Source organism: Neofelis nebulosa, chromosome 8 (assembly GCF_028018385.1).
Source record: "Neofelis nebulosa isolate mNeoNeb1 chromosome 8, mNeoNeb1.pri, whole genome shotgun sequence".
NCBI lineage: Eukaryota > Metazoa > Chordata > Mammalia > Carnivora > Felidae > Neofelis > Neofelis nebulosa.
The window spans coordinates 96,039,165-96,066,707 of NC_080789.1; the positions used below are offsets into that span (position 1 = coordinate 96,039,165).

A 27,543-nucleotide genomic window follows, 5' to 3' on the forward strand; every position below is an offset into this window, starting at 1 on the left:
AATTCAAGGTGACTCGAAAAATGAATCCAAGACCAGTGCTTCTGCCTAAATCTCACTCTTTTTACTGTTCTGTGCTCACACAAACATATTTCAGTATTGAGAAACAGACCACTTGAGATTTCTCTGGTGAAGATATTTTATTTTTCATAAAAATATAATTGTACAATGCTCTTCAGAGAAAGAAAATACCCTCAATGCCCCCCAATACCACATGGATTAATAATCTTCCTCTCTTTCAAAACTAAATATGTAATTGATAATATGCAACTGATTTCTTGTGAAATATAGCAATGATGTTTTAAATTTCTTTGCCTTTGTTTGAACTAAAAGTAAATCCAGTTTAAACCTATGCTTTTTGTAATGAGCCAAATCAACTCTATCATAATTCAAAGATGATGAAATAAAATGCTAAATGGTGATGCTGATAAATACTGTCAAGTAGCTGAAAAACAGTGATATGAATTTGCTGCAGTAAGACAGATTCTGATTTAGATACAACAGACAGGTTTTAGACGAAATAGAAAAAAAAAATTTAAGAACATCAACTATCTCCTAAAACGTGACCTGGCCAAACTTATTCCATCTTATATTCAGTTGCTCTAATATATGGCAGGTCTATGCTAGGTTAATGACAGAATATGACTGGTCTAAATACACAAATATATACTTTCCCTTTACCTTCCTTTCTTTGGGAACAACAACAACAACATTACTCTTTTTACTCAGGGAGCAAAGAGAACAGCGCTGATCCAGAGGGACCGAGCTCAGTGATTCTCTCCCCCTCTTCTCTTCTCTCTCAGCCTGTATGTTGTCATTACAGAAAGTGAGAGATGCTAGGATTTCAGTATTGCTGCTTTTTAACTGGAATGGGAAAAGAAATGCTCCAGCTGTTTTAATCAGTGACATTTATTAACATGCTTCAAGTGGCCAAAGCGTGCAGCCAGCACAACACCCAAAGCAATCAAAACATTCCTTTTTAAGACCAAGAAACTTTGTCTTGGTATGATCTACTTTAAAATACCAAAAAGATAGGTTTAGGAATAAACTTTATATAAGTTGTAATTTACTTTCATCCAAAATTACACATCCTCTACCTGAGGACAAAGTCACTGCTCTTGTAAAGATACTGGGGGTGGGGACAGAGGGTAGCTCAAATGACCCTGTACTTTAAAATTACAACCAGAGAAGAAATACTTCAAGCACAATGGAGACATTCCATTGAAGAGCCACATTCATTTTGGAATGTTTGCTTTGAAAACAACTCTTCTGGGGAATTCAAAAGGTACTGAACAAAAAGCAACACGTAGTAAATCTTGGGTTGTTTTGCAAAATAAAAATATACATTTGAGTAGACCAGATGGCAAAACCATACCCATTACAATCTGAACACTATATTTAAAACACTTAAACTCTGAAGGTCTGGATATTAACAATCCTCAATCTATCTATATTTGTGATCCTAAAAAGACATTAAATACTCTTAAACCCCCAGTCCTCCAAAACACAGAGAGACCCAACAGGTTGGGCTAGTGGTATATCAGTAGTCACACAGGACTAGACTAGATCTGAGTTTGCAACCTACACACAAGAGATCTTCAGGAACTTAGGCTAAGGGGAAGCACTTTATTGAAACATGGCCTAAGAGAAGAGGGGAGAGTACCTTGTAATCTGAAACTATGTGGTCCATCTCTTGTTCCACCTCAGTCTAGAGTGTGATGCCTCCTCTTAAACTGCCATTTCGTAACAAAACATACTGTGTAGAAGCCAAATATTTGCCTCAGTAGAGCAAAGAACAATTATAATTTAGCAGCAACAGAGAACACAATTCCTGATTTAACTATGGGACAGAGAAGAAAGAGTGATAGGGTGTCTCACTGGGGAAACTGAAAGATACCTAGTCTATTTGCATGTAAAATATTATGAGCTTGATTCCTCAGCCATTGCTCTGTTGGGTAGTCAGGAAGAAGGTCAATGTAGCTGTAACCGGAGCTGAAAAGAACTACTCTGCCGTTCTGTGCTCCCACCAGGCCATCTGGCCGTGGTGCTGTGACAACTCTAGCTCAGTGCTTCATTCCAGAGTGTAGACACGGTCAGGGCTGAACCAGAGGCACACCCACAGTGTGTTTCTTCCTGGCTCAGAACACATTCATCACGAAGCTCATGTCAGGGGAGAAACTAAGTGTTCTGGTTATGCCTACAGCCATTAGATCTACCAGCAATTTCTCCCTCATTTTGTTCCAGATCTCTTGAGGCAGAAACTCGATCTCAGCAGCTAATTTCATCCTATTTTCTTTAGAAAAAGTGTCCGAGTTAGTTGACTACACAAGGAAATGTGTGTGAACATTCACTCCTACCCTCCCCACATACATATATAGACATACAATAGAAACACATACATACATACATTCTCTAAGTTGTCAAGATGGTGTATGCTGATGAAATGCCTAAAGGGTTACTTCTTGCTTAAAAAGAAAATTTGACTAATTATTCTCCAAGTATGGATTAGGCCCTAGCAAACTTTTATAAATATAGTTCGAGAAGACAGCAACGAAAGTTTTAAATAGAGGCTGTCTTGAGGGCTTTCCTGATGGATTTTGTTAACACGTACATTATTCAAAACAGGCATATCATTATGGATTATAAAAATAGAACTGTATATATTTGTTAATACATATTCACAGCTTATGCTGGAATGGCTCACAGGAGAAATCATGGTTCATGCAGAAAATAAACATTACTCAAGTAAATATAAACAAATAAGATTAGGTCCATTAAGGCTGAGAACTTAATAATCAGCCCATTTGGTTTCTCTTTGTAGGGCAGTCAAAAACATAAAAGAAGGTGACACCTAAACATACATACACATACAATGACATGAAATACATGGAAAGAATATAAATTAACCAATAAAGCAATGTGGAGTTAAGGTGCAAAAATACAATCTTCACCCACTTCTCTCTACTCCTGTGTTTTCAAGCATTACAACATGTTAACTGCCACCGGTGGCAATACCAACCAGAACAGGTCTGAATGTTTATAAATTTTCTAAGTGTTGAAAGTTAAAGCAAAATCCTTTGGGATCTATGATCACACATTTTGGTAGAAACTGCAGATTTACAGAGATGACTACTGAGCAGTAGGTAGTAAATGGAGCCAAGAAGTACAATCTTGCCCATTCATCCTCCATAGGAATCAGAATATTGGCTTCAATCAGCTACTCATCATTTTATATAATCTTCACCCTAAAAAATAAATCATAGTTACCAATGTAAGAATGTTTGTAAGTCAATGAAGTTTGTTTAATCTGTTTTAAAATGTATGAATTTTTTGTTTGTTTAGGATCTACAGAAACGCTTTTTAAAAATACAGATTGCAAGAAAATTGAGCTGATTTGGCTTTTTTTCATTAATTCAATTTAGATTAAAACAAATGTTACCTCATGTAATAAAAGCTATCAAAAACCAAACCGTTCGCTTTTACAAAAATATTTTAAAAGATAAAAAATTTACAGCATTTTCTTATAACTGTTTCAAGTGCTCCCAAAGCAATCACAATGATAAAGAAACCAATCCATGACATCTTCATTATAAAATCTTTACAGTGTCTTCAACAAATGGTCCTGGAACAATTGGATATTCACATGCAAAAGAATTAAGTTGGACCTCTAACTCATACCATATAGAAAAATTAACTCAAAATGGATCAGTGACCTAAAATATAAGAGCTAAAACCATAAAACTCTTAGAAGAAAACATAGGGGTAAGGTTCTTCATGACCTTGAATTTGGCAATGAATTGTTAACATATGACACCCAAAGCCTGAACAACAAAAGAAAAAATAGATAAACTGGACTTCATCAAAATTTAAATGTTTTGTGCACCAAAGGACACTATCAAGAATGTGAGAAGGAGTGCCTGGGTGGCTCAGTCAGTTAAGCGTCTGACTTTTAATTTTGGCTCAGGTCATGATCTCATGGTTTGTGAGAGTGAGCCCTGCATCAGGCTCTGTGCTGACAGTGCAGAGCCTGCTTGGGATTCTCTCTCTCAACATAAATAAACTTTAAAAAAAAAAAAAAAAAAAAAGAATGTGAAAAAAACAACCTACAGAATGGGATAAGGTCTAGAATCTGGGAAAAATATAAACTCCTACAACTCAACAACAAAATGAAAAACAACTCAATTAAAACTTGGGCAAGGGACTTAGACATTCATTCAAAGAAGATATACAAATGGCCAATAAGCATATGAAGAGATGCTCAACATCATTAGTCTTTGGGGAAATGCCAATCAAAAACACAATCAGATACTACTTCACATCCTAGGATGGAAGGCTATAGTTTTTAAAAATAGAGGGGCACCTAGCTGGCTCAGTCAGTGGAGCATGCGACTTTTGATCTCGGGGTTGTGAGTTCAAGCCCCATTTGGGTGTAGAGATTACTTAAAAATAATTTTTTTTTAAATAAGGGAAAATAAAAAGAGTTAGCAAGATGTACAGAAATGGGAAGCTTCATATGCTGCTGGTGGGAATGCAAAATATATCAGCCACTGTGGAGAACAATTTGTGGTTCCCTTAAAAGTTAAATATAAAATTACCAGAAGACTCAGCAATTCCACTTCTAGGTATATAAGCAAAAGAATTGAAAACAAGTACTCAAACACATACTTGTACACTCATGTTTCATATCATACTGTTCGGGAGAAACAAGCATCAACAGATGAATGAACAAATAAATTGTGGTACACATACCTAGCAGAACATTATACAGCCATAACATGGAATAAAGTACTAATATAGGCTACAGTGTGGATGAACCTTGAAAATATACTAGGTGAAAACAGCCAGACACAAAAAGTCACATATTGTATGTTTCCATTTGTATGAAATATCCAGAATAGGTAAATTCATAGAGACAAGTTGCCAAGGGCTGGAGGGAGGGAGTAAGAACAAGTAACTACCTAATGAGTTCAGGGCTTTCTTCTGGGGTGATAAAATGTTTTGTAACTAGATAGAAGTGGTGGTTGTACAACACTGATTGTACTAAATGCCTCTGAATTATTACTTTAAAATGGTTAATTTTATGAATTTCATATGAATTTCACCATAATGAAAAAAAAAACCCCTGCAGTGATGGGCTCCTGTACTAGATACAGCCTGGACTAGGTGAAGACAGGTTTTTCCCATTATAGCTGTGTGACCCTGGGCGTCTTAACCAACCCCTCTGCTATTTCTTCATCTACAAAATAAAAAGTGTAATTCCTTAACACAATTATTGGAGGAAAAACATAAGATAAATATAAGTGAAAGGATTCTTTAGGCTGTAAATCAAAATACAAATAAAATTCTTATTAACAATAACTAGAATGTATACTCCCATTTATGGACTAAGTTTACTTTAAGAATTTTCCATACATTTTTCAGTTGCTGTTCATCGAGCCCATGTAAAATTCATCTCAATATTTAGAATCTAGCACCATTTCACTTGCTTATTAGTATATTACAAATGACATCAACATTTTATTTAATGACATAAGGAAAGTGGTCAATGGAAACCCTACCTTAAAACGCTCCTCTAAATATAAACTCTCCCACTCATGGTACTCACAGGAATTGCTGTTAGCATCTGTCTTCCCAGCTTTCATGTGCCTGCTTGAGTTCTGCTGAGATTTGCTCTGCTCTTCTCCAGTGAGTAGGGCCTTTATTTCAGAAGGGATTTTTCCTTGGTCCATTGCCATGCACCACTGCTTGTACTGAAATATGTAAAATATATTTAAGTAAAATTTTACTAGCCAGAGTTCAGGAACCAGGGGTAGAAATCCCAGACAGAAGAACTCCCATAACTAGAGGTCACACTGGCTGGTGGGAATCCTATCCCTCCACTGTATTTTCTGTTTGTAACCTAGGACATGTATGAGGCCTGCCATCTTTCAGAAGAGGGTAGGAAACTGCTGCTGAATCTTCTAGTGATAAACTGTGGGTAGTGCTCAGATTAAGAAGGCCCTTCTGGGGAGGTGCTTGAGTGGCTCAGTCGGTTGAGCATCCAACTCTTGATTTCGGCTCAAGTCATGATCTGGCTGTTTTGTGGGTTTAAGCCCCGCATTGGGCTCTGTGCTGTGTGTGAAGCCTTGGAATTCTCCTGCTCTCTCTGCCCCTCCGCTGCTTACACTCTCTTGCTCTCAAAGTAAATAAACTCAAAAAAAAAAAGAAGGCTCCTCTGGTTAAAAGATTCTCTCTTCCCAGTGTGCCACTAATTAGAATTCATCTCTTTTTGCTGTCACATTATCATTTCTACTCCTAAAATAAATAATTTTATAATTTCCCTTCTCTTTCATAAACATTCACTAAACATCTGCTTTCTGCCAGACTGTGTAGTATGGACTTTGACGTATACAAAGATCAGTCAGTTCAAAGATCATGCCCTCAAGTAGCTTACACTGCAGAAGGTAAGAAATAACTTGCAGCAGGAGTCAAATTCAATATATATATTTTTAAATCTATTCAATAGTGTTTATCTGGACTCTCTTCAGACCCCAACCTTATTTTCTTACCATTTAAAATGCTGAGGTCCTAGTTTTGTGATGATCATAGTAGTATTCTCTCTCGTCTCCAACCTGTCACCTCCTCCCCTGAGCTTATAGTGAGATTTCTATTCTCTTTTACATTTCTACAGCCACCACCCAAAGTCTGGATGAATAAATGACCAAAACATGACAAATAAATAAATACGTTGAAACACAAATGGTATATATACTATGCATATTGTTACATATTGTTATATTGCTTTTTCCACTTAGCAATATATTGTAAATGCCTTTCTACATTAGTAAATATACATGTGCATTGTGATTTTTACTGCCTGCAAAGTAGTCCAATTTATGAATGCAGTATAATTTAACTAATCCCCTATTATTGTACATTTGTGTTATTTTCCATTTTTTTCCTTCAAAAACAATCCCTCAGTGAAATAGTCAGGCACATTCTGCTCCCACCAGCTACTATGCAAAACTGCTTCCTTGCTTACGTCTTGGCTAACAGACTAATATTCTTTCCTGTATTTGTCAAACACATACGTGAAAATTGGTACCTTCATATTTTAATATATATTTCTTTGACTACTAAGCTTAGGTTGATTTTTTCAGGTGTTTACTGGCAGACTTTCTTACCATTTCCAGTTCCTCTCTGAGGGCACATATGGCTCTTTCCCGACTGGATACCAACTCTTCCAAATACTGGTATCTTAGTTTTTTCCTGGCCCGGCATTCTCTTGCACTCTGCCGGCTCCTCTCAAGTTTTGCCTTCAAGTCAATTTTGGCTGGCTTCCGACCACGTTTGCCGGGCTTCTTAACTTTACCTCCAACCACCTTCGGCAAGAGAGAGAAGAAATGGTTTTTTTCTCTCAGTTCTGTTTCTAGGAAAGTGACTATGGCTGCACATTAGCAAGGAAAACATTTACAAATAATACATGAAGCCAATGAAACTAAGAAAGCATAATCCCATGACATGCCTCATGAGTCTTTGCTTCATGTTATTGTTTTCTTTCTGATACTTCTAATACTATGAGTGTGAGAGAAGAAATTCTGTAAGTTTTCATTATTTCTTCAATGATAAACTTTAAGTCATTTAACAGTAAATTTTATGAACCATGTATGACTAGATGCTACAATCTAAAAGATGGCCGCTGAATATTGTGTTCACAAAGAATTTCTGACTTGTGAAAATAATAGGTAGAAAAACCAATATTTAAAATTGTAGGGGTGCCTGGATGGCTCAGTCAGTTAAGCATCCGACTTCGGCTTGGGTCATGATCTCACAGTTTGAGAGTTTGAGCCCCATGTCGGGCTCTGTGCTGACAGCTCAGAGCCTGGAGCCTGCTTCAGGTTCGTTCGTTCTCTCTCTCTCTCTCTCTCTCTCTCTCTCTCTCTCTCTCCCTGCTCCTCCCCCATTCATGCTCTGTGTCTCTCTCTCTCAAAAATAAATAAACATTAAAAAAAAAGATTTAAAAATTTTAAGTTCAGTGTAATCTCAACCTTATAAAACAACACATAGAAGAAAGGATGTTTATTAAAAATTCAATGAGGATTTCTTTGACAGCTTTCTCTCATCTATATTTTTTATTATTTCTAAATGTTTATAGTTAGAAAACAACATAAAATTTGTACAAAAATTGTGTACAAATATATATACACACATACACACACACACACATATATATATATAAATGTATCCTAAGAAATTTGGCTATGAATTCCCTCTTCAACATTGATGAGCCCAAAGGAACACACAGAAGTCCCTGACATCTTCAGGATAATTCTCTCCTGATTTTAGAAGCCTATAATTATAACCTTAGACTGTCTCAAGAGATTTCAACTTGCTCCCACTGGTCATAAGACATCTTTTCAATATCTCTGCTATTCATTTACCTGCACAGGCACAATTTTTTGGTGACTAGCAAAGTAATTTAATCTTCTTCACTGTTTAGCTTTGGAACCTCCCCAAGTTCTTACACAAGATGTAACTATGAGGTAAATGTGATGATTTTTTATTTATTTTTTTTTTTTTTAAAGATGGTCTTTTCTCTTGAAGGCAAGGATTCTACAGAAACCTGACAGATCACTCCATCTTTTTTTTTTTTAATTTTTTTTTTCCAACTTTTTTTTTTTTTTTTTTTTTTTTTGGGACAGAGAGAGACAGAGCATGAACGGGGGAGGGGCAGAGAGAGAGGGAGACACAGAATCGGAAACAGGCTCCAGGCTCCGAGCCATCGGCCCAGAGCCTGACGCGGGGCTCGAACTCACGGACCGCGAGATCGTGACCTGGCTGAAGTCGGACGCTTAACCGACTGCGCCACCCAGGCGCCCCATGATTTTTTAAATACACGAACCTGAACTTGTACATCAAATAAATTTTCTTTAAAGCAATTACCTTGAAAGGGGTTACATTTATTCCAAAGAACAAGCTTTTTGGGAAAGTGCTTTTAGAGCTAGTTTCTTACAAGCTACAATACAGTCGAGTTGGCCTCAGATTATTTACTTTATCTGACAAAATTCTGAATTATGGTCTAGTTCTTTCTGAAAACTACCCTCAGAAAATAAAAATGACATAACTTCAGTATTTTGAAAGGAATACTGCTGAGGAATACTGCTGAGGCTTTAAAGGCAATTATAAAAGAGAAGATGCAAAACTCAAATACTGACAAATCATTGGAATACAGTAGGGGCGCCTGGGTGGCTCAGTTGGTTAAGCATCTGACTTCGGTTTGGGTCATGATCTCACAGTTCATGAGTTCAAGCCCCGCGTTGGGCTCTGTGCTGACAGCATGGAGCCTAGAACCTGCTTTGGATTCTGTCTCCCTCTCTCTGCCCCTCCCCTGCTCGTTTTCTCTCTCTCTCTCTCTCTCTCCTCTCTCTCAAAATAAATAAACTTAAGAAAAAAAAAAACTCTTAAAAAAAAAAGTAGAAGCATTCCCAGTAACAAAACTCAAACGCAATATTCATGTGGGTATAAAAACTCTCATTTACTTGTTTGTTGCGATCACTATTAATATCACACATGAACAATGCCCAATACCCTATAAAGATCAGATCATTACTAAGTATAATGGTTAGGTTGAAAACCAAACTGTAAATATGAATGAACCACTTGACCAGACCCTGTGTCATGTAACATGATGGCCAACCACTCCATCAAGCATTTTATAAGGCAGCTCTGAAATGAGACTGAATTCTCCAAGACTCTGGGGAAAAAACTTTCTTTTCCACCACTCTTGTAAAGCTAGCTGCTTCAGTACTCCCAAATTAGTTTCAACTTTTCAAAAACAGATCTTTTAAGCTTTTTATATTATATACCATGTTTTTATTCCAACATAATAATATACACCTCAGGAAACTGCACAATTTTAATAAAATATTTTGAAATCATCCTACATTAAACCAAAGTATATTTGCTATTGCTACAGTTTTTAAAAAGCAATATATTTACAGCATAAACTCGAGTCTACAGAGACATAAATGATAATCATATCTATTCTTTATGTAGTAAAGTGAATCGCCAATCATACAACACTGTAATCTAATACCTCGAATATTGCTGTTTTTAATTAATTCAGGAGAGGCTGCCTTTGAGAAGCCAGCAAGAGGACACAGTGTACTTAAGAGACTTCAATGATTTTTGAAACAAACTGAGCACAGTCATAAAAATCAAACAAAAGTTATATCCTTTTGTTTAGTTTTCATGATAGTAAAATTATTTCACTACCTTTTTTTGAATTAGAAAGCAGAGTAAATGAATCCAGGGTTCCTGTATTTTATGTCACCTCCTGTAAAATTACGTTAAAACCGTATGTTTAATTTTTCCTCAATGGTAGACTGAATTTTTAGCTTTTGGTGTCAGCTAAAATCTGATTAGTATACCGGTTTTCAAGCGAGGTACATTGCAGGATTACTGTAAGTCTTAAGTATAAAAGCACCAGGTAAAGAAAAAGGTATTATACAAATGTGGGTTAGTAGACTACTTGCCTTAACAACTGAACTTCATATATTCATAAGCCATAATGATTAGGGGAAACTTAGGAGAAGTTAGTGAAAGGAACCAGAAACTAAAACTGAAATCAGTCTCACAAATTCCTTAAATATCTCTGGCCAAAAATCATTCTTACCAATTTTCATTAAATTTTCACAAACTCAGTGACAACCATATTGTCCCTTTGCTCTCCTATTTCTTCTGTGAGGAAGCACATTAATGTTGCTAAGTAAAAGTACTGATTTTTATGCACCAACACAAACTCCAAAGAAAACTATGAAAATGATATAAGATTTAGCTTTTTCTATTCTAGTCTTATTTCTATTGACATAGAGCCACATGAAAATATAAATAGCTGTCTTTAAAACAGTGGAACCTCTTTATCCATTACCCATTTTACTTCTTTTTCCTCCCCCAAACACATTTGTGAGCTGGAAATAGGAAGCCCCAAGGGAAACACTCAGAAAGTCTGTCTCCCTAGCTCTCATATAAAGTAACTTGCCAGCCATTGATTTTTTTCTTACTCTCCAGAGAATTTATTACACGAAGGTAAAACAGTAGAGATGCTAGATTTCACTAGGGCTTTTGCAATACCACATCTGTCTTCGTTATTATGTTTAAAATGTTCAAGTCTGTTTATTATAAGCAAGTAAGAGTGAAGGTCCTACTTTTATGTTAACTACCTGTTTTTTTATAAACACTTTCTCCATTGAGACAAGCTAAAACTGGATGTTCTGATTTTTAGAAAGTAAGCACCAGGGACTGTCATATAATTCTTAGCACACAGCAATAACTATCTAATAAATATGGCAGATAAAAAGACAAAAGACATTCCTAAGTAACTAATGGGTCAAAGAAGAGATCACAAGGGAAATTAGAAAACTGCTTTGAAATGAAAAGAAAACACAACATACCAAAACTTTATGAGATGCAGCTAAAGCAGTGCTCAGAGGGAGCTGTAAATGCTTAAACTAAAAAGAAGATTTGAAATCAATAACCTAATTTTCCACCTTAAGAAACTCGAAAATGAAGGACAAATTAAATCCCAAGCAAGCTGATGGAAGGAAATAACAAGTATCAAAGCAGACATAAATAAAATAGAGGATGGTAAAACAATAGAGAAAATCAATGAAACCAAAAGTTTCAAAAAAATCAACAAAATCAACAAACCTTTGGCTAGACTGGCCAAGAGAAAACATTCAAAATACTAAAGTCAAGATGAGGGGCGCCTGGGTGGCTCAGGCATCCGACTCAATTTCGGCTCGGGTCATGATCTTGGGGTCGTGGGATTCAAGCCCTGTGTTGGGCTCCGTGCTGTTAGTGTGGAGCTTGGTTGGGATTCTTTCTCTCCCCCTTCTCCTCCCCTCTGCTGCTTGTGCTTATACTCTTTCTCTCAAAATAAATAAACTTAAAAATAAAAAGACTGGGTTTAAAAAAAAAAAAAAGACTGAAAGAGACATCATCCTTATCAACTTTACAGAAATAGTAATGGTTACATGAGATACTATGAAAAATTATATGCCAAAAACAAGATAACCTAGAAGAAATGGACAAATTTCTAGAAAGACACAAAGTAGCAAAACTGACTCAAGATAAAATAGAAAATCTGAATAGACCTATAACAAAAAAAGAGATTGAATTAGTAACAACAACAACAACAAATTCCCACAAAGAAAAGTCCAAGTCACTTCACTGGTGAATTCTACTAAACATTTAAAGAATTAACACTAAGTTTGGTCTCTCTATGTCCCAAAAAAAAAAAAAAAAAAAAAAAAAAAAAAAAAGTTGAAAAAAAAAAAAATTAAAAAGGGCGCCTGGGTGGCGCAGTCGGTTAAACGTCCGACTTCAGCCAGGTCACGATCTCGCCGTCCGTGAGTTCGAGCCCCGCGTCGGGCTCTGGGCTGATGGCTCGGAGCCTGGAGCCTGTTTCCGATTCTGTGTCTCCCTCTCTCTCTGACCCTCCCCCGTTCATGCTCTGTTTCTCTCTGTCCCAAAAATAAAAAAACAAAAAAAAAAACGCTGAAAAAAAAAAAAAAGAATTAACACTAAGTTTGTATAAACTCTTCCAAAAAACAGAAGAGAAAACAACATGTCCCAATTCATTCTACGAAGCCATTATTAGCTTGATATCAAAACCAAAGATACCATAAGAAAACTACAGACCAATATGTTTTCCGAATATAGATGCAAATATCCTCAACAAAATGCTAGCAGATTGAATCTAACAACATATAAGGAGGATTTACACCATAGCTATGTGCAACTTATCACAGGAATAATGGTAGGTGTAACAACCCAAAAATCAAATACTGTAATAACAGATCATCTCAAAAGAAAAAAAGGGCCAAAGTTACATTTTCTTCTCAAAAGACTCAGAAAAAGCACCTAACAAAATCTAACACCCTCATATGATAAAAAAAAAAAAAAACACTCAACAAACTGAATAAAGGGAACTTCTTCAACCTGATAAAGGGTATCTATGAAACACCCACAGCTAATATCACACTTAAAGGTAAAATATTGAAAGCTTTCCCCGCAAAGATCAGGAAAAAGACAAGGACCTTGCCTTCTCTCATTACTTCTATTCAACATTGTATTATATTAGAGGATCTAGCCACAGCAATTAGGCAAGAAAAAGAAAGAAAAGTCATTCATACTGGAAGGGAAAAAATAAAACTACTTTTACTTGAGGATGGTATGATCTTGTATGTAGAAAATCCTAAGGAATCCACAAAAAACTATTAGTGCTGATAAATGAGTTGAGCAAGGTTGCAAGAGACAAGATCTATAAACAAAAATTAGCTCTGAACAATGAACAATCTGAAATGAAATCATAAAGACATTCATTGAGAATAGCATAAAAACATACCATTTAGAACAACATTTTAGGGGCACCTGAGTGGCTCAGTCAGTTAAGCATCTGACTCTTGATTTCGGCTCAGGTCATGATCTCACGGTTCATGAGATCAAGCCCCAGGTTGAGTCGGGCTCTGTACAAACAGTGCGGAGTCTACTTGAGATTATCTCTCCTTCTCTCTCTGCCCCTCCCCTGCTTGCTCTCTAAATAAACATTTAAAAAAGGAACAGCATTTTATTGAGGGTATTTGCATCTATATTCAGAGAACATATTGGTCTATAGTTTTCTTATGGTATCTCTGGTTTTGATACATGCTACAATATTGGCCTCATAGAATGACTTAGCAATAATTTAACAAAAAAAACCCTGCAAACCTTATGCACTGAAAACCACAAAACATCATTATAAGAAACTAAATATCTAATAAAAAGAAAGACATTACATATTCATGGATTGAAAGACTTAATATTGTTAAGATGACAATATTCCCCCAAATTGATCTGCAAATTCAACAAAATCCCAGCTGGGGTTGCCTGGCTGGTTCAGTTGGTAGAACATTTGACTCTTGATCTTGGGGTCATGAGTTTGATCCCCATATTGGGTGTAGAGATTACTTAAAAAAATACCAGCTGCCTTTTTGCATAAATTGACAAGATAATTTAAAAAATTATATGGTCTCAAAAATAAATAAACGTTAAAAAAATTTTTAAAAAATGCTCTGCCTCTGTCTCAAAAATAAATAAGTGTTAAAAAAAAATTAAAAAAAATGCTCTGTCTCTCTCTGTCTCAACAATAAATAAACATTAAAAAAAATTTAAAAAAATAAAAATAAAAAATTATATGGTAATAGAGGGACCCCAAATAGCCAAACAATTTTAAAAAACAAAAAGGTGGAGGGCTTGACTTACTGATTTCAAAATTTATTAGAAAGCTACAATAATCAAGATAATGTGGTACTGGCACAAGGGTAGACACACATATCAAATGAAAAAGAATTGAGAATCTGGAAATAAACCTTAGATTTATGGTCAAATGATTTTCAGTAAGGTGCCACAACAATAGAGAAACGGGAAAAGAACAGTCTTTTCAATAAATGGTGCTGGGACAACTGAGTATCTGCAAGCAAAAAGAATTAAGTTGGACTCCTACAACATGCCATATACAAAAATTAACTCAAAATAGAACAAAGGCCTAAATGTAAGAGCCACAATAACTCTTAAAGGAAAACATAGAGATAAATCTTGTGACTTTGGATTAGGCCACAGTTTCTTAGATATGACATCACAAGCATACTCAACAAAAGAAAAAAATTGGACTTCAAAATTAAAAATTTTGTGCTTCAGGGGCGCCTGGGTGGCTCAGTTGGTTAAGCATCCAACTTTGGTTCAGGTCATGATTTCACAGTTGGCATGTTCATGCCCCACGTCAGGCTCTGTGCTGTTAGCTCAGAGCCTGGAGCCTGCTTCAGATTCTGTGTCTCCCTCTCTCTGCCCCTCACCCACTCATGCTCTCTGTCTCTCAAAAATAAATAAACATTAAAAAAAAATTTTTTTCTGCTTCAAAGAACACCATTAATGTCAACACATAGAATGGGAGAAAATAATTGTTAAGTCATACGTATGATAAGGTATTTGTATCCAGAATATACAAAGAACACCTACAATTCAACAAAAAGATAAACTGTCCAATTAAAGTGTAGGCAAAGTATTTGAATAGACATTTCTCCAAAGAAGACATATAAATGACCAATAAACATATGAAAAACATTCAACATCATTAGTCATTTGGGAAATGTGAATCAAGGCCAAGAGATACCTCTTTATACCCACAAGAATGGTTATATGATAAAAAACAGCCAATAACATGTGGAGATGTGGAGAAATGGAACCCTTATACATTGCTGGTGGGAATATAAAATAGTGGCCACCTTGGAAAACCATTTGCATGTTCCCCAAAATATTAAACCTAGAATTACCATACGACCCAGCAGTTCTGCTCCTAGGTATATCCCCCCAAAAGATGAAAACATATGACCACATAAGAATTTGTACAATGCATGTTCATAGTACCGTTTTTCATGATAGCTTTTTAAAAAGTGGAAACAACCCAAATGTCCATCAACTGATGAGTGTATAACAAAATGTGGTGTGTCCATACAATGGAACATTCATTATTCAGACACAAAAAGGAATGAAGTACATGGTTCAACACAGATGAACACTGGAAACATTATGCCAAGTGAAAGAAACCAAACACAAATGGCCTCAAACTGTATGATTCCATGGAGCTAAAATGTCCACAAAAGGCAAATCGATAAGAGATAAAAAGTAGATTAGTAATTGCTTAGGGCAGGGGAGGAGAGAATGAGGAACGACTGCTAAAGTGTTTCTTTTGTTCTTTTTTAAATTAACATAGTTTGCTTTTCAGAGGTGTTTTAGGTTTACAAAAAATTAAGCAGAAAGTAGAGAGTTCTCACATATCTCCTCTTTCTCCACTTTCCCAGTGTCCCCTATCATTATTTTTTTGAGAGAGACAGAGAGACAGACAGAGACAGGGCATGAGCAGGGGAAGGGCAGAGAGAGAAGGAGACACAGAATCTGAAGCAGGCTCCAGGCTCATAGCTGTCAGCACAGATCCCTATGTGGGGCTTGAACCATGAACTGTGAAATCATGACCTGAGCCAAAGCCAGATGCTTAACTGACTCAGCCATCCAGGCATCCCCCAGCGTCCCCTATTATTAACATCTTGTAGGGGTGCCTGGGTGGCTCAGTTGGTTGAGTGTCCAACTTCAGCTCAGCTCATGATCTCGTGGTTTGTGAGTTCAAGTCCCACATTGGGATGGATCTCTGCTGTCAGCACAGAGCCTGCTTCAGATCCTCAGTACTCCCCCACCCTTCCCCCACTCCCTCTCCCTCTCTCAAAAATAAACATTAAATTAAAAAAAAAATCTTGCATTAGTGTAGTACATTCACTATAACTGATGAACTAACGTTGATATGTTATTAATAAATCCATAGTCTACATCACTCTGTGTTGTATGGCTCTCTGGATTTGACAAATGCACATATCATGTATCTGCGATAAAGTATCATACAGAATATTTTCACTGCCCTAAAAATCCCATGTCCCACCCCTTCTTTCTTCCTCCAAAATGCTGGCAACCATTTATCTTTTTACTACCTTTATAGTTTTGCCTTTTCCATAGTGTCATATAGTTGGAATCACATGGTAGACAGCCTTTTTAAACTGGCCTCTTTCACTTAGCAATATGCAGGGAAGTTCCGCCATGCCTTTTTGTGGTTTAATAGTTCAGTTCTTTTTATTGCTTGATAACATTACTGGGGTGCCTGGGTGGCTCAGTCAGTGGGGTGTCCAACTTCGGCTCAGGTCATGATCTCACGATCTGTGAGTTTGAGCCCCGCGTTGGGCTCTGTGCTGACAGCTCAGAGGCTGGAGCCTGTTTCTGATTCTGTGTCTCCCTCTTTCTCTCTCCTCCCCCGCTCATGCTCTGTCTCTCTCTTCTCAAAAATAAACATTAAAAAAAAAATTTAAAAAAAACAATATTACATTACATGGATATACCACAGTTTGTTTACAAGGGTTTCTTTTTAAGGTAATGAAAATGTTCTGGGAAGATAGCAGTAACCATTGCACAACTCTGTGAATGTACGGTTGGCCCTTGAACAATGCAAGGGTTAGGAGCACTGATCCCCAAGCAGTCACAATTCCACACAAAACCTAACTCTTAATAGCCTACTGTTAACTGGAAGCCTTACTAATAACATAGTTAATACATATTTTGCATATTATATGTATCATATACTGTATTATTACAATAAAGTAAGCTAAAGAAAAGAAAATATTATTAACAAAATCACGAGGATGGGGTGCCTGCATGGCTTAGTCGGTTAAGCATCTGACTTCAGCTCAGGTCATGATCTCAAGGTTCATAGGTTCGAGCCCCGCATCAGGCTCTGTGCTGACAGCTCAATGCCTGGAGCCTGCTTCAGATTCTGTGTTTCCCTCTCTCTCTCCCCCTCCCCCACTCATGCTCGGTCTCTCTTTCTCTCAAAAAATAAATAAACATTAAACATTTTTTTTAATTAAAAAAAAGAAAATCATAAGGAAAATACATTTATAGCATGGCACTGTATTTATAAAAAACAAATCTGTATGTAAGTGAGCCCACATGTTCAAACCCATGTTGTTCAAGCGTCAACTGTACTAATAAAAATCACAGAATTGTACACTTTAAAAGGATGAATTTTATGGTATGTGAATTATTTTTCAATAAAGGCATTATCTTAAAAAGACAGCTGTTATTAAAAAAATATGTGAACCTTAAAAAGCGGAAAGAATAATAGAAAAGGAAGAATCAATGTGGCATAGAGACACAAGCTTATGAGGAGAAAGAATATTACAGAGGGGAGGGGTCAAGCATAAGGGTTCTAATTTTGGAGCTTAAAAAGGCTGAGAATTAACACACAACGACTGGATCTAGCCAAGAAGGAGTTCCTGATAATTCTAAATTTAACCATTACAGAGAAAAAATAGAACTTAGCCTGCAAAGGCCTGAGTGTGGATGGCACAGGCTTCCCAGTCAACAGGTTTAACTTTTGTAGAAAGAGGAGCTGCATGCTCTCCAGGGGTTCTTATTAGGAAGGCTCCAGTGTCCAGATTAAACCCTATTCCAAAGATTCTTGGATCATTTTACTTCTAGCTTTTTAGGAGCTAACAACAAACACTTACACTCAAGGCCAAACTGGAGTATGCAGGAAGAGAGCACTCACCATGGACAAGGCCTTGAGTGAGGCACTCTACCTGTTACCTCATGTTATTTCACACCATTTCAGTGAGGGAAAAGCCATCTTCTTCAGGTAAAGAGGGGAAAATTAATTCCTCTATTCAACAACCATTTACTGAACACCTGCCATGTCCCCAAATTCTGTGAAACTACAGGAATATTGATATAAGAACATAGGGTCCTAAACTGTAATGTATATAGACTCATAAGACGCAGAAGACATGAAAAAAGCAATAACATAATAAAAGACAGGATATCAGGATATACAGGAGTGATGGTGGTAGGAGGATACATGTATACACAAACATACCCACACACAGATATGCACAGTGATCTCTTTTGTTTTATAGATGGCAACATTTTAGTTCAGAGAATTTCAGTGTCAGAGCACGGTCTAGGACCTAAGACCCCTGATTTGCATCATAGCAACTTGTCACAAGGTAACTCACTATCATAAGCATAACTATTCCCCTCCAGATTTCATGGTAGGACTCATTAACTTGATCACATCATGCCCTGCAAAGGCTCGAAAACTGACAGGCGCTTTATAGGCACTGCTCTATTAATGCCATATATCTTTCATTTACTCCAGCTCACTGTGGCATTAGGCACTTGATGGAGGGTGGTGGTGAGGAGGTTAACTAACAAACTTTCTCATTTTATGCTTCCTTGAAATCTCCCTCTACTATTGTGGCTCTCCATACCCACCAACTGAAGTCATGCCAATCTATTCCTTTATAAAATCTGAGTTAGCTCTTCTTCTCTCCTCCTACTGCCTATATTAGTCAGAGCTCTACTCACAGATTATCACAATAAGTTCTCAGTAGGGCTCCCTACCATCTCTCCTTTTCCACTCCCACCTTCCTAGTTAATCCATCCTGCAAAGAGCTACCAAATTAACCTTTCTTTTCAGTTTATTAAAATAACGTTGGTGTATTTTCCTTCATTGTAAAAACGCAGTTATCTGATCATTACAGAAAGAACAAACTCCCTTTGGCCATGTCACTCTCCAGCTCAAGAGAAGACCTCTGACTCAACACTGCTTACTAGGTCACTATATCCAGTATATCACTTTCCTGTGGCTGCTCTAACAATTACCGCAAACTTGGTGGTGATGAAAGCAATAGAAATGTATTCTTTCTGTTTGTTCTGCAGGCCAGAGTCTGGAAGGATGGCACTACTTCTGGAGAGCACAGGGGAGAATCCATCCTTGCCTCTTCCAGCTTCTAGGAACTATCAGCATGCCCTCATTTGTGGCCACATCAATCCAATCTCTGCCTCTGTGGTCACACAGCCTCCATATCTGTCTGCCAAATCTCTCTCAGCCTTACTCTTATGAGGACACCTGTCATTGGATTTAGGCCCCACACAGATAATCCAGGATAAATTCTTCCTCTCAAAACCATTAATTTAATCACACTCCCCCCCCACCCCCACCCCATAAGGTAATATTCACTTTTACCATATAAGGTGATATTCACAGGCTCCAGGGATTAGGACACAGATATTTCTTTTCAGGGGCCACTAGTCAGCCCACTATATCCAGGCTCCTGCTAACCAAGGCAATCTTCTCTTTCATTATTCCCCAAAGGGGAATCATATCTAGTCATGCCTCCTTAGGACCTTGCCTCATCCCCTCCATTCCCATCTATTCAATATCACCATTTCTCTAAATGTTCCCTCCACCTCTCTACCATCCAGAATGGCAAATGTTATGCTTTCTTTGGTTAGGGGATCAGCTCTAGCCTTCTTTCTCTGAAGCTCTCCCTGACAATCACCGTCTTCCCATATGTCATTTTTCTTCTCCAAATGTCTGGAACATATACTGAACACACTGAATTTATGTTATATTGCTTTTTGTTTGTTTGTTTTTTAGTGGCCTCACAGATTTAAGTTCTATCTCCTCCAGGTAACGTGAGCTGCTCGGGCACAAAAGCTGTGTTTTCTGCTTTCCCAATCTCCACTGTATCCAGCCCTGAGACAGGCTAAATTTAAGAGGCATTTATTAAAAGACTGATAATTGAATGAATAAATGCAAAGAAAAATTAGGACTATTCAAAACTGACTTAAATTGATGTCATTATCAGGACTGCCAACTTATAGAAGCTATAAAAGAAAAAGAAAAAGAAAAAAAAAGCTCCCTCGTAAGGGATATAAAATCTGAAAAACCAATGAAGAACTCTTAACTATTTTACCACCCTTTTTGCACTTATTTACTTCCTAATGCTCTAATTCTTAAGGCAACTCATAAAAGTTTCAAGCTGTTAAGTAAGTCTAAGAGGATTATTGCATGTACATGAAGTGGCAGCAACAGCCCCAGCTAAAGACAAAAAATAGCAAGGGGGTTCACTTCACTCTTTTTAAAACATAAAGTGAAAAGTTATCTCCAACTGATTAAAGAAAAATAAGATAGATAGGAATGTACCCAGCTACTGCTCTTTACCACTTTAAAGAAAAAACAGGTAGCTGCATTTTCATTTGGTGTTAAGACTCCCGTAACTTCCTTCACAGCTGTGGGTTAGGCCTTTTATTTACCAGATCTTCAGAAACAAAAGTCTAATCACATCTTCCTGCTGCTAACCTTTCTGCCAGTTTTTCTAGTCAACGGAAGGAGAAAGAAGATAAAGTAGGCCTCTCTGAACTGAGAGTTAACTCCTGCCTCTCCTCTCCCAACACCTATGCCTGTTTGAAGCTAAATATAATACTACATAGATTTCAGCAATGCCTGAAACTGTTACAAACTGACTCACTAGGAGCGGGTCTATACCTAACTGTCTTTGCTTCCCCGCCCACCTCTTTCTCAACCGCTACATTTTCCCTTCTACCCTATCACTCCAGGGAAAATTCTCTTGCTAGAATAATCCCCTATTTTCCAAATAGAACGGATACTCCTCCCCAACCCCCCCCCCTTTGCTGTTTACTTGACTTTTTTTGTGGCATCTCATATTAAAGTTCCCTCTTTAAAATTTTCTCTTCCCTTAGATACATGGCAGAACTGCCTTCCCCCTTTTTTTTCTGGTTCTCCTGGATCACTAACCCTCTTTATTTTGCGGAGTTCTGTTCCTCAGCCTCTTCTGATCATTCTAGTCCAGGGTTCTGTCTTTTTAACTCTCTCTTCTGTCCACATTCTTCATCCTTGAAGGATTTTATGCGTGCTACATCAACCACAACCCAAATTACAATAGCCTCAATATGGTCTTCAGCTCAGGCCTTTCTTACGAGCAATCTAAACTGATGAGGGGCCAGAAAGGACTAGCATTTACTGAGAACCCGTGATGTACTAAGTTCTTCTGATATGGACTCACATATATACAGCTGACTCTTCAACAATGCAAGGGTGATGGGTGCCAACTTCCAAACAGTCAAAAAACCATCTGTAACTTTTCACTCCCCTGCAAAACTTAACTATTACTAGACTACTGTTGACTGGAAACCTTCTCAATAACACAGTCAATTAACACACATTTTGTATGTTATATGTATTACATATTGTAATCTTACAATAAAGCTAGAGAAAAGAAAATGTTAAGAAAATCATAAGGAAGAGAAAATATATTTACAGTACTATATTTATTTTCTAAAAATCCACGTGTAAGTAGATCTGGGCAGTTTAAACCTATGTTGCTTAAGGGTCAACTGTTCATTTTTTAAGTAAGCTTTATGCCCAATGGTGGGGCTTCAACTCACAGCCCCAAGATCAAGAGTCACATACTCTACCAACTGAGCTAGCCAGATGCCCCAAAGGTCAACTGTTATTACATTTAATTCTCACAATAATTCATTAAAGTTTTATTAATCCATCCAGTGAAGAAATTCAGTTTGGAACAGATTAAATAATCTGTTCAAAATCATAACAGCTTGAAAGTGGTAGAAATGAGATCTGATCTTTGGTTATATGCCAAAATCCATGTTCTTCCCTAATCGGACCCTCTGCCTCTAGTCTTATGCTGGTTCCTACATCTTTACCCTAATCCGTTCTCCATATAGCCATTAGCATTTTTTCCTTTAAAAACACAAATCTGATACTGTCACCTCCGCTTTAAAATCCTTTGATGGCTCCCCAACATCTATAGCCTTGGTTTTCAAACTGCGGCAAGCATATGAGCCAGTCAACTGGCGAGCCTAATTAAAATTCAGATTCCCACGCCCTATTCCCAATATCCTGGGTCAGCAGGTGTTTCTTTATTCCACATTTTGAAAAAATACTGACCAAAATGTGTTAGCTTAATTTGCCAGGCATATCATGATCTGGCCCCAGATTATTTTTCCAATCTTATCTCTGCCTACACCTTTACTTATGCTTTATGCTCTAGCTTGGGAGTCAGCAAACGACAGCCCTGATGGAAAGCAAAGCCCAGCCGATTGACTGTTTTGGTAAATAAAGTTTTATTAGAACACAGCCACACCCAGTCATTAAATCTGCCTATGGTTACTTCTGTGCTAAAATGGCAGAGCTGAATAATTGCACCAGAGACCACATGGCCAGCAAATAATTACTATCTGACCTTTTACTGAAAATTTTTTAATTCCTGCTCTAACTTCTACCATAGTACTTATTCAGTGCAATATGCTTTATTTAGTACAGGCATCTACTCTTACCGCTCCAAAAGCACTTTACCTCTATTGCCCTTATTTTTTACCTCACTATATTGTAATTATTTTTCTTTATGTCTGCTTAGCCCACTGAAATGTAAGTTTCCAAGAATAGTTATAAACGTTATCACCTTTGTGTCTCTGTCTAGCACAATGCCTTTACATATTATGTGTCCAACAAATATTTAATGAATTAATGAATAAACAGACTTTTCTGAAAACCTTAGGAGAGTGAATTGTTCTAAATAAGGATATGTAAACTTAGATTTCAGCTGGTTTCTGTAGTATTAAAATTACTCCTTAGGGTTAAACCATCTTTTGAGGTACCTTAGTTAAAATATGCAGGCAGTATAGGGGTGCCTGGGTGGCTCATTTGTTTAAGCATCCGACTCTTGATTTCAGCTCAGGTCATGATCTCATGGTTCCTGAATTTGAGCCCCACATGGGGCTCTGTGCTGACAGTGCAGAGCCTGCTTAGGATTCTCTCTCTCTCCCTCTCTGTCCCTCCCCTGCTCGTGCACTCTCTCTCTCTGCCTCTGTCTCTCAAAATAAATAAACTTAAACATTTTTTTTTAATCTTAAAAAAATATATGCAGACAGCCTAGAGAGGAAAGGAAGGTACATTAAATCTGTCAGAAATTTGTTTAGTAGATGAGCTGGCTCTTCTGTTTTAGTCTCGTGGAAAGCACTGATGAAGAGGAGGGAAGAAAAAGCAGAGAATGTCTGAGTTTTGTGCCACTGCTCAAGGAAGGTGGTTCCAACTGTAGCAAAAGATGGATAAAGGGTCAACAGGAGGGACTTCAGGGGCCAAAGGACAGGTCCAGGAATGTCAAAGAGATTCTTTGGCCAAGTTAAAATTTTTGTGAGAACCAACACTACTCAGAACTGAATGGAACAGAAGACCTTGTCTTCTTACCTAAGAGGTAAGGAAGGTGTAAGAAAACTCATTTTTAGAAAATCGTGTGTAATACAGGTAGACAGGAAGAACGAAGGAGAACAGTATCCATATTAGCATATTGTGGCCAGTGTCTGACCCACTCTCTTGTCAGTCACTCAACTGAAGCTTGGTGCCCTAAACTGTCAGGCAATATAATATGGTAGTCTATTACCAGCTTAGTCTGAGGCAGGGACATATCTAGTCTAGGATATTTCAATTTATATTAGTCATTCATTCAATAAACATAGAAGTCAAATGTAAAATAAAAAGTAAGAACCTTCTATGATCAAAGCCTCTGAAAATAACATACGTTAATTTTCTTTGTAATTGAATGCAGCAGATCAGGAGGAAGCTTTCATAAAAACAAGCACTTTTTACTAGTAGACATGCAGGTGGGCTCAGGAGACTATCCTTCTCACACAATCTGACAGTTAAATGCAGAGTTTAAGTTCATTTCAAGCCCCATCCCATTGCCCTGTCCCATTGGGGGCATAGTTAGGAGCAAAGGGTAGTGTAGGTATAAATATAAACATAGCTCCAAATGTTATGCAACAGCGTGCAATTAAGAATTGCTAAAATGAGCATCTCAGGTACCTACTGCACTGTGTCAACTACCAAGGAAGTCACTCCTTGGCAATGATAACATTTTTTGTGCTTACTATATGTCAGACTCTGTATTCAATGCTTTATGATAATGTAGTACCTCTAATCCTCAGCAAAGCCTGTGAAAAAGGTATTGGCCATTTAACAGATAAAATGGAAGCTCAGAAAGGTTAATTAGCCAAGATTTTTCCTTCCCAACTAGCTTAGTAGAGATCTACTCAGTCAGTGTTCGATCTCTGCTACTTAACACTTTCCCAAGCCCCCACTTTTAGATGCCCAATCTATCTCTTGCTTTCTTTTTGCTATTTGCCATTGTCTGTATACTCTGGGTGGTTGGCTCAATAAAGCACATGGATTAACAAAGCCCAGGTACGTCAGGGCAATCTCCTTAATGACACTCTGTCCCCACTTCCTCCAGTCACTATTAACAAGTACTCTATGCTGTGTCAGGCACACTGCTAGTCGGTTGAAAGGCAAAGCTGCACTCCCATTCAAATCTGTCCTACTCTGACTCCAGAAAGCTGGACGGCAGAATGTGGAGAGCTCCTGGCACACTCACTCGTTGCCACTGATGAAAACAACTCAGAATACAGAATCTTTTTAAAGGGAGGTCCTCACATCATCATCGTCTTCTCCTGACCTGCTCATTCAAATACTGTCTCTCTAGAACTGCAGCTCCTGCCCACTTCATCCTCTTCCCGTTCCCCTGGCCTTGCTGTTGGCCAGTCTGTCATCCTTTCTGCCCTCCTGTCACCACAATTCCAGGCCCCAACTCTCACCTTCCCTTATACAGGAAAAAAGGGAACCTGAGACTCCATCACTTAAACATAATGTGAGGGGAAATGTGTTTTGTGTGTAAGTACACGTATATGCTAGGAGGAAAATACAATTTTGCAGGACTGTAACAACTAGAGCACAGAGAAAGGCAGGCCTGGGAGCTGCCAAAGACTTGTTTAAGGGCTGTTTCATACTGCCTGACTGCTGGAAGAGCGGTCCAGTCTTGCTGTACATGGCATTTAAATATTACTCATCCACAACTACGATATGTACTCAAAGTGAAAGTAGTGTATTTACAGAGGCACTATCCATCCAGAGACCTCTGAAGGGATTTCCTTCTGCATGATCATTAAAGATTTAAGAAACTGCTGGTTTCTAAATACTCTCACAAAAACAATCAATTAAAAAGACTGAGAACTGAGTTCGTTTTGCTTCCCTGTGAACCCTATAGGAAATAAATTATGGATAGTCTACCCCCCAAATTTAACTTCACTCTTTTAGGGAAAACAATACAATTTTATACCCTCCACCACAGTTTGCTAGTTTTAGAAATAACTCCTATGTGATTTTATAGGCAAGTCAAATAACTCAAAATCCAATGTATTTTTCTTGGGACTTAATTTGAGATTACCAACGACTTTGAGAAAGTTATCAAATGTTTCAAAGGTCTGAAAAGTAAACTAAAAATTATGTAGAATATACTGTGAGAGCCTCAAATTAAGGAAATTAAAGAACGATGTTATTTTAGCATCCTTAAAGAGCTGTAACATTATTTTCTACAAAAGAGAAGGGATACGGTATTCAGATTTACTTTCAAAATCAATACTGAACAGTCAAGCTAGCAAGACTTTTATGGAAAATCATTTTCTAATGTTCCTGGAAAACTTTCAGAACTCCCTCTTTCTGTCTTGGAAATATCACTTCCTATTAGGGTTTGCTACTTCACAAGCAAACTGTTTCTCTAGGTGAGTCTCAATTTCAGAGTACTGCAGTGGGCTTTCCCTTCATTTATCACTTTTCTCAGAGCCTTCTGCAAGAACGGGAAGAGGCGATAATGTAGACTAACACAAACAGCACAGAGAAGCGAGAAGTGTTTTCATTCTAAGGATGGGTGAAACAAAAATGTGACCGCAGCAAAGTGTTACTGGTTAAGTGGAGGGGGACAAGAGCACCCAAACAAAGGAAAAAGCTAGCACGAGCAATATGCCAGAGCCTGTGGAAAGTAGGACCCCTGAAAGGCAAAGAGAAGGAGTAACTTCTACTTCAAAGACTGGCAAAGTCTAGCAGTCTGAGTCCTTAAAAAAAAAAAAGTCCAATTTCTTAAACATGCCAGAACATCAGTAAGCTGATGAGTAATGAGCTGACCATCCCTATATCTTCATGAAATAAAACTGGACAACACTAATGTGGATAGACAGAAAGACAGGGTATACATAAACTATGTGAATTACCCAATTATGAATAATGCCTGCTAGAATCATAGGGATAAGTGATTTTTTTTTTTTAATGGCAAAAGACGGATGGAAGTGGGATATTAAGATACATTACCAAGAAGGAATTCACTACTTTTCCTAGAGAAGGCTTTCTAGAGGAGGTTAGATTCTGGACGAATAGCAACAGGAGCTTCGCAGAGTGTTCCAACCAACCACAGGAAAATAGCTCATAGGGGGAGTGAACTGATTATATGAATGGGGCATTGAGTAAGGGAGCCTGAGAGAAGAAAGGGGAACCTTCAAGGGGAATAGGGCTGGTCAGGGTGCCCTAATTAAGGTCTCCACACCGGAGAAAGTGTGGGAGAGGGCCGGGGAAGGCAAAAAGAGAAAACACGGTAGTTTCTTCACTTATCTCGCTAGGCAAGTCAAGGACTAGGGTTTGCGCTACCTGGAAAAGCTGACAAACAGGCTTGTCCGGGGAGTGAAAAATTTCCAGAGGAGAAGGCCCTTTCTGGAAAAACACAGCCCCCTGTTCCCTGAATTTCTGGCTGGGTACAGGGGGTAACAACTGGAGGCGCAGGGATGTCTAAGGCAGGTGTTTCCCGGGTGTTGGCGAGGCTACCAAGCTGAGGTTCAGCGGCGAGTCTAGCACTTAGCGACAAGCAGGCGGCGGCGGCGGCAGCAGCTGCGCGTGCAAACCACAGGACTTACCTTACTGTCATCCATCTCGGCGGACAGGCCGGCCTGGCCAGGCGCTCCCTCCCCCTCCCCTCTCCCGGCTCAGCCGGCCTGGCCGGGCCCGGCCCCCGCCCCGGGGGAAGAAGGGGATATGGTTCTGACTGTCTCCTCCTCTCGCCTAACAGTTCGCTTCCCTGAGGCCACAGTCACGGGGACGAGGGACCAGTTCAGGAATGACAGAGCGGACCCTGGAGGCGGCCCAAAACGCCTCCCTTTGCCGCCGCCGCCTCCTCCTCCCCCTCCATGACAGTCTCTGGGTGTGTTTACAGACTCCCTGGAGAGCCG

The 27,543-nt window shown here is 38.2% G+C and overlaps 1 protein-coding gene across 1 annotated transcript; it reads right to left on the reverse strand.

Annotated features, from left to right (window-relative positions):
* Nucleotides 1-118: 118 nt before the first annotated feature.
* Nucleotides 119-27,543, reverse strand: CREBL2 (cAMP responsive element binding protein like 2). Its single transcript, XM_058743644.1, has 4 exons — nt 27,232-27,543; nt 7,161-7,358; nt 5,603-5,747; nt 119-3,242 (listed from the first exon to the last, which is right to left on the reverse strand). Exons 1-4 carry the CDS (start codon nt 27,244-27,246, stop codon nt 3,238-3,240), a joined length of 363 nt encoding a protein of 120 aa, XP_058599627.1. The 5' UTR covers nt 27,247-27,543; the 3' UTR covers nt 119-3,237.